Source organism: Anolis sagrei, chromosome Y (genome assembly GCF_037176765.1).
Source record: "Anolis sagrei isolate rAnoSag1 chromosome Y, rAnoSag1.mat, whole genome shotgun sequence".
NCBI lineage: Eukaryota > Metazoa > Chordata > Lepidosauria > Squamata > Dactyloidae > Anolis > Anolis sagrei.
Genome location: NC_090035.1, coordinates 75,929,249 through 75,937,706, shown reverse-complemented (window position 1 = coordinate 75,937,706; position 8,458 = coordinate 75,929,249). Strand labels below are relative to the sequence as shown.

Sequence of the window (8,458 nt, the reverse complement as noted above, 5' to 3'; positions counted from 1 at the left end):
ATCTTTGGGCTGCAGGGCTTTGTACCTTTTCCAAACTAGGAAACCCCAAAACTATTCCCACAAAAAAATAGATTGCTATGTTGTTGTTTTTCATGCTGGCCCATCTGTGTGCTGGTGCTGCCTCCTTGTGGCCAAGGTATGGCATACAGTGGGTTGTTGTAGGTTTTTTCGGGCTATATGGCCATGTTCTAGAGGCATTTTCTCCTGACATTTCGCCTGCATCTATGGCAAGCATCCTCAGAGGTAGTGAGGTCTGTTGGAAGTAGGAAAATGGGTTTATATGTCTGTGGAATGACCAGGGTGGGACAAAGGACTCTTGCCTGCTGGAGCTAGGTGTGAATGTTTCAACCACCTTTATTAGCATACATTTTGCAAGTGAATAAACTAATGCAGCCAAAGAATGGGCAGGATGGCCACATATTGACTTTAAGATTTATATCTATAAGTGCGTTTGTATATATGATTTTGAAGTTTTTAAAGAGAGAGCTGTGTTAATATATACAATCAGTTAAGAAGTGTGTGTCTATATGTGTGTGTGTGTGTGTGTTTACATGAAAGTTCTGGAAGTTTTTAGAAGGAGTTGTTAATATATACAATGCATAAGATATCTATATATATGAATGTTCTTGATGTTTTTAAAGAGAGCTGTGTTAATACATACGATCTGAAAGTGTGTGCGTGTATATATGTGTGTGTGTTGAACTTTTTAAAGAGAGCTGTGGTAATAAATACACTCTGCAAGATATTTATCTAGAGATATATGAATGTTCTTGGAAGTTTTTAGGCAGATGTTAATATACACAATCTGTAAGATATATATATATATATATGTGTGTGTGTGTAAATGTTCTTGAAGTTCTTAGAAAACTATTAATGCATAAGATTTGTGTGTATGTGTGTATGAATGTTCTTGATGTTTTAAAGGCAGCAGTATGATCTGTAAGATATATACATATACAAATACATACATACATACACACACACACACATATAGAATGTTTGATTTTTTGATAGAGAGCTCTGTTTACATGTATGATCTGTAACATTATCTATAAACGTGAACGTTCTTGGAGTTTTTGAAGAGAGAGCTGTGTTAATATAGATGATCTGTAAGATATAGATACATACATACACACACACACACACACATCTATATATATAAATTTGTTAGGGGCATCCAACGAGGAAACAAAACTCAAAAACCCCCCCAACGAAACTTAACCAAAATTCCCATGCCCATAACACAACCCACAAGGTACAAACATATCTACTCAAAATGAAAAACAACACAACAACACACTCACAAAACGGCAAAACAACAAAACTCAAAAATCCCCCAACGAAACTTAACCAAAATTCCCATGCCCATAACACAACCCACAAGGTACAAACATATCTACTCAAAATGAAAAACAACACAACAACACACTCACAAAACGGCAAAAGGATAAAACTCTAAAAAAAAACAACGCAACTTAACCAAAATTCCCATGCTCATAACACAACCCACAAGGTACAAACATATTACTCAAAATGAAAAACAACACAACAACACACTCAAAACGGCAAAAAAACAAAACTCAAAAAAACCCCAACGAAACTTAACCAAAATTCCCATGCCCATAACACAACCCACAAGGTACAAACGTATCTACTCAAAATGAAAAACAACACAACAACACACTCACAAAACGGCAAAACAACTGAGCATGCGCATTGGCGCCCAGCCGCAAGTTCCCTGGCACGCGCACATGCCCTTCCAGCCAACGTTCCCTCTGCGGAAACCATGCCCACTCCAAGCCCCGCCGCGCCACTTCCCGCACACACACACACCCCTGCCGCACACACACACACAACCCCACACTCCATCACTCCCCCCGCCGCCGCACACACACATGCAAACCCACACTCCATCACTTCCCCCGCTGCCGCACGCACACACGCAACCCCACTCCCCCGCCGCCGCACACACACACGCAACCCCACGCTCCATCACTCCCCCCGCCGCCGCACGCACACACGCAACCCCACTCCCCCCGCCGCCGCACACACACACGCAACCCCACGCTCCATCACTCCCCCCCGCCGCCGCACACACACACGCAACCCCACGCTCCATCACTCCCCCCGCCGCTGCACACACACACACAACCCCACGCTCCATCACTCCCCCACCCCAATCTTACCTCCTTTTACTTCACGCCCCCTCCAAACCCCACCCCGCCCCTTCCCGCCCTGTCAAAATCTAGGAAAGACAGGAAGGAAGGAAAGAAGGAAGAAAGAGAAAGGGAGGTAAAGAAAAAGGGGGAAGGAAGGAAAGTTAGAGAAAGAAGGAAGAAGAAAAGGAAAGAAAAGGAAAGATGGAAGGAAAGAAAAGAGAGACAGCAGAAAAGAAAGAAAAAGGGGGAAGGAAGGAAAGAGATAGAGAAAGAAGAGGAGAAGGAAAAATGGGAGGGAAGGAAGGAAGGAAGGAAGGAAGGAAGGAAGGAAGGAAGGAGAGAAAGAGGGAAGATTGGCCACAGCAACACGTGGCGGGTAAAGGTTGTTATTTCTATTATTATGATGATGCTATTGTTCCTCTGAGACCCTTTTAGGGGGAATGGGAGAGGTGTCAGGTCCCAGAGGCAATGCATTGCATTATTGTTATTGTTATGATGGTGGTGAAATAAAAGGAAATAAAAAGAGAAAGAAGGAAGCAAACAGGGAGGGAAGAAAGGCAAAGGAAGAAAGGGGGAGGGAATGAAGGAAAGAGAGAAGGATGAAACCAAGTAGTGAAAGAAAGAAAGAAAGAGGTAGAGAAGGAAGAAAGGAGAGAAAGGGGGAGGAAAAGGGGGAAGGAATAGGTAGGGACCTCTCTTTCATAATAGTCCAGATATCTACCTCAACTTTGATAAGTTTTACTATAGGCCACAGCAACGCGTGGCAGGGCACAGCTAGTATATATATATATGAGAATGTTCTTGGCATTCAGCAAAAGAGAGCGACTATTATGTAAGGATATATATATATATATATACACAGATCATATATATTATGAATGTTCTTGATGTTTCTAAGGAAATAGTTGCATTAATCTATACAATCCATAGGAGATAGATATGATTGATCTTGCAAGTTTTGAAAAAGAGAGCTACTATTATGCGAGGATATATACATCTATCTATCTATCTATCTATCTATCTATCTATATCTTACAGATCGTCTATATTATGAATGTTCTTGACGTTTCTAAGGAAAGAGTTGCATTAATCTATATAATCTTTAAGAGATAGATATGATTGATCTTGGAAATTTTGAAAAAGAGAGCGACTATTATGCGAGGAAATATATATATCTTACAAATCATATATATGATGAATGTTCTTGGTGTTTCTAAGGAAAGAGTTGCATTAATCTATATAATCCATAGGAGATAGTTATGATTGATCTTGCAAGTTTTGAAAAAGAGAGCGACTATTATGAGAGGAGATATATATATATATCTTACAGATAATATATATTATGAATGTTCTTGGTGTTTCTAAGGAAAGAGTTGCATTAATCTCTATAATCTATAGGAGATAGATATGATTGATCTTGGAAGTTTTGAAAAAGAGAGCGACTATTATGCGAGGAAATATATATATCTTACAAATCATCTATATTATGAACGTTCTTGACGTTTCTAAGGAAAGAGTTGCATTAATCTATATAATCCATAGGAGATAGATATGATTGATCTTGCAAGTTTTGAAAAAGAGAGCGACTATTTTGCGAGGAAATATATATAAAAAGAGAGCTGTGTTAATCTGTGTTAGCATACATTGGGAAATGAGAGGATGTTGATAGATATATAGATAGATACAATCTTTCTTCCTCTTTCCTGTTCTTGCTTCTGCTTTTCATAGAAGAAATCAAAGAGAAGAATAGTTTCCTCCTGAGTTATACCGGTGCTATGCCCCAATGAGACTCCAGACAAAAACTGTTAATTGTTGACTCTTTTATCTCCCAAACCTTCTGAAAAAGGCCCCCAAGGCCTAACAATACATTTAAAAACAACGGACCTTGCAAGGGACAATGGCACCAGAGGTAGGTGGTTGAGATCCATCCTGGAGGGCACACTGCTTCCATCATAGTCTAAATACCGTATTTCACTGAATAATAATCACATTTCCTCCCTTTTTTTCCATCAAAGGGGTGCGACTATTATGCGAGGAAAAAAATCTTGGTGTTTTTTTTCCCTCCAGTTTCTTGTTTTTAAATAAAATTCCTTACCTCTGGAAGGGGAGGAGGGATGATCTAGCCTCAAAACAAATAGCTCTGTTCCTGTTTAAAACTGCAGAGCCAAACTGCAGACTGATTCTTCTCTTCCTTTCCTTCCTTCTCCAAAGGCAAAGCAGTTTGAAAACAATAAAATTGAGGTCTCTGGATCTCCACTCTTCTCTCCTTTCACCTTCCTCCGAAGGCAAAGATGTTCAAAAACTATAAAATGGAGGTCTCTGGAGCTCTACTCTTCTCTCCATTCTCCTTCCTCTGAAGGCAAAGTTGTTCAAAAACAATAAAACGGAGGTCTCTGGAGCTCCACTCTTCTCTTCTTTCTCCTTCCTCCAAAGGTAAAGTTGTTCAGAAACAATAAAACTCAGGTCTCTGGAGCTCCATTCTTCTCTCCTTTCTCCTTCCTCCGAAGGCAAGGTATTCAAAAACAATAAAATATAGGTCTCTGGAGCTCCACTCTTCTCTCCATTCTCCTTCCTCCGAAGGCAAAGTAGTTCAAAAACAATAAAACGGAGGAATCTGGAGCTCCACTCTTCTCTCCTTTCTCCTTCCTCCGAAGGTAAAGTTGAAAAGAACAATAAAACGGAGGTCTCTGGAACTCCACTCTTCTCTCCTTTCCCCTTCCTCCGAAGGCAAGGTATTCAAAAACAATAAAATATAGGTCTCTGGAGCTCCACTCTTCTCTCCATTCTCCTTCCTCTGAAGGCAAAGTATTCAAAAACAATAAAATGGAGGTCTCTGGAGCTCCACTCTTCTCTCCTTTCTCCTTCCTCCGAAGGCAAGGTATTCAAAAACAATAAAATGGAGGTCTCTGGAGCTCCACTCTTCTCTCCTTTCCCCTTCCTCCGAAGGCAAGGTATTAAAAAACAATAAAATGGAGGTCTCTGGAGCTCCACTCTTCTCTCCTTTCCCCTTCCTCCGAAGGCAAGGTATTCAAAAACAATAAAATATAGGTCTCTGGAGCTCCACTCTTCTCTCCTTTCTCCTTCCTCCGAAGGTAAAGTTGAAAAGAACAATAAAATGGAGGTATCTGGAGATCCACTCTTCTCTCCTTTCTCCTTCCTCCGAAGGTAAAGCTGAAAAGAACAATAAAATGGAGGTATCTGGAGCTCCACTCTTCTCTCCTTCCTCCGAAGGCAAAGTATTCAAAAACAATAAAATATAGGTCTCTGGAGCTCCACTCTTCTCTCCTTTCTCCTTCCTCCGAAGGCAAAGTATTCGAAAACAATAGAGGTCTCTGAAGCTCCACTCTTCTCTCCTTTCTCCTTCTTCCGAAGGCAACGTTGTTCAAAAACAATAAAATGGAGGTCTCTGGAGCTCCACTCTTCTCTTCTCTCTCCTTCCTCCAAAGGCAAAGTAGTTCAAAAACAATAAAATGGAGGTCTCTGGAGCTCCACTCTTCTCTCCTTCCTCTTTCCTCCGAAGGCAAGGTATTCAAAAACAATAAAATATAGGTCTTTCAAGCTCCACTCTTCTCTCTTTTCTCCTCCCTCCAAGGCAAGGCAGTTTAAAAAAATCTGGAATGGAGGTCTTTGCTGTGCAGATCGTCTCTCCTTCCTCCTTTCACCAAAGAACTCCATTCCAGGTTTTGTGAACTGCCTTAAGGTCTCGGAGGGAGGAGAGAAGAGTGGAGCTCCAGAAACATCCATATAGTTTTTAAACTGAGAAAGAAGGAAGGAAGGAAGGAAGGAAGGAAGGAAGGAAGGAAGGAAGGAAGGAAGGGAAACCAGCACAAAATGAGGGTGCGACTATTATGCGAGGAAAACAAAAATACAATTTCTGGGGCATCTCAAAAAATGGGGTGCATCTATTATGCTGAGGCGACTATTATGCGATGAAATACGGTATTTGTGAAACCAAGAAATGGAGCATTTGGACGGTTTCGGCCATGAAATGAGGTCCCTGAAATGGATCTGGAGGGGAACTTGGTCACAATATTTTTATTTTTAGCAGTGAGTCTCTTGCTGAATTTGGCCTCTTCTGAACAGATTGTGGTCCTCTTGGTTGGTTGGCAACACTTCCTCCAGGACCTGTGGCTCAATATGGCAGTTCACGGCTTTCCCATAGCACCTCATTCCCATGGGGAATATCGTTCTGTGTAACAGTCTCCATCGGATCATGGCTCAGGTTGTCCAAATGACACGGATGCCTTTCATCTATAGGTGCAAATACTCTGCTAGGAAAGCAGCCAGGATCGTACATAGGTTTTGGATGGTGGGAGGATGGAGATGGGCTTCGGTGTCTTCCATCGTGTGCCAGACTTGCGGGAACGGGGTGGCAATGAGGTGAAGGACGGGAACGCCTTTGGCAAAGGAAAACATAGGTTTGCAATTCCATGCAAGTGAAAATTATTATTATTATTATTATTATTATTATTATTATTATTATTATTTCTTCTCTTGATTGAGAACCAAAGGGAGTGAGAAAGGGAAGGAAGAAAGGAGGAGGGAATGAAAAAGGGAAGGAAGGAGGAGGAGAGAATGAGGAAGGAAGAGGGAATGAAAAGGAAGGAGGAAGGAAGGAAGGAAGGAAGGAAGGAAGGAGAAGGAGAAGAGGTGAGAAAGGAAGGAAGGAAGGAAGGAGGAGAGAATGAGGAAGGAAGAGGGAATAAAAAAGGGAAGGAAGGAAGGAAAGAGAAGGAGGGATGAGAAAGGAAGGAATGAGGAGGGGAAGGAAGGAAGGAAGGAAGGAAGGAAGGAAGGAAGGAAGGGGAGAGAATGAGGAAGGAAGGGGAATGAAAAAGGGAAGGAAGGAGGAAGGAAGGAAGGAGAAGGAAGGAAGTGGAGAGAGTGAGAAAGGAAGGAAGGAAGGAGGAGGGAATGAAAAAGGGAAGGAAGGAGGAGGAGAGAATGAGGAAGGAAGAGGAAATGAAAAGGAAGGAGACAGGAAGGAAGGAAGGAAGGAAGGAAGGAAGGAGAAGGAGAAGAGGTGAGAAAGGAAGGAAGGAAGGAAGGAGGAGAGAATGAGGAAGGAAGAGGGAATAAAAAAGGGAAGGAAGGAAGGAAAGAGAAGGAGGGATGAGAAAGGAAGGAATGAGGAGGGGAAGGAAGGAAGGAAGGAAGGAAGGAAGGAAGGAAGGAAGGGGAGAGAATGAGGAAGGAAGGGGAATGAAAAAGGGAAGGAAGGAGGAAGGAAGGAAGGAGAAGGAAGGAAGTGGAGAGAGTGAGAAAGGAAGGAAGGAAGGAGGAGGGAATGAAAAAGGGAAGGAAGGAGGAGGAGAGAATGAGGAAGGAAGAGGAAATGAAAAGGAAGGAGACAGGAAGGAAGGAAGGAAGGAAGGAAGGAAGGAAGGAAGGAAGGAAGGAGAAGGAGGAGAGGTGAGAAAGGAAGGAAGGAAGGAAGGAGGAGAGAATGAGGAAGGAAGAGGGAATAAAAAAGGGAAGGAAGGAAAGAGAAGGAGGGATGAGAAAGGAAGGAATGAGGAGGGGAAGGAAGGAAGGAAGGAAGGAAGGAAGGAAGGGGAGAGAATGAGGAAGGAAGGGGAATGAAAAAGGGAAGGAAGGAGGAAGGAAGGAAGGAAGGAAGGAAGGAAGGAGAAGGAAGGAAGTGGAGAGAGTGAGAAAGGAAGGAAGGAAGGAGGAGGGAATGAAAAAGGGAAGGAAGGAGGAGGAGAGAATGAGGAAGGAAGAGGAAATGAAAAGGAAGGAGGAAGGAAGGAAGGAAGGAAGGAAGGAAGGAGAAGGAGGAGAGGTGAGAAAGGAAGGAAGGAGAATGAGGAAGGAAGAGGGAATAAAAAAGGGAAGGAAGGAAGGAAAGAGAAGGAGAGATGAGAAAGGAAGGAAGGAGGAGGGGAAGGAAGGAAGGAAGGAAGGAAGGAAGGAAGGAAGGAAGGAAGGAAGGAAGGAAGGGGAGAGAATGAGGAAGGAAGGGGAATGAAAAAGGGAAGGAAGGAGGAAGGAAGGAAGAAAGGAAGGAAGGAAGGAAGGAAGGAAGGAAGGAAGGAGAAGAGGGAAGGAGGAGAACGTGAGAAAGGAAGGAAGGAGGAGGGGATGAAAAAGGGAAGGAAGGAAGAGAAAATGAGGAAGAGGGAATGAAAAAAGGAAGGAAGGAAGGAAGGAAGGAAGGAGAAGGGAGTGAGAAAGGGGAGGAAGAAGGAAGGAAGGAGAAGGAAGTGGAGAGAGTGAGAAGCAAAGGAAGGAGGAGGGAACAAAAAAGGGAAGAAGGAAGAGAGGTGAGGAATGAAGGAGGGAATGAAAAAAAGGAA

General features: G+C 42.7%; 1 protein-coding gene across 1 annotated transcript in view; it reads right to left on the bottom strand.

The window, feature by feature from the left end:
* Nucleotides 1-3,964: 3,964 nt before the first annotated feature.
* The window catches only part of LOC132780553 (glutaminyl-peptide cyclotransferase-like protein), a 14,391-nt gene continuing 9,897 nt past the window's right edge, over nucleotides 3,965-8,458 (bottom strand). The window contains exon 7 of the mRNA XM_067462078.1: nucleotides 3,965-6,556. Coding sequence (XP_067318179.1) covers nucleotides 6,411-6,556 — 146 coding nt within the window. The 3' untranslated portion in view covers nucleotides 3,965-6,410. The remainder of the gene's footprint in view (nucleotides 6,557-8,458) is intronic.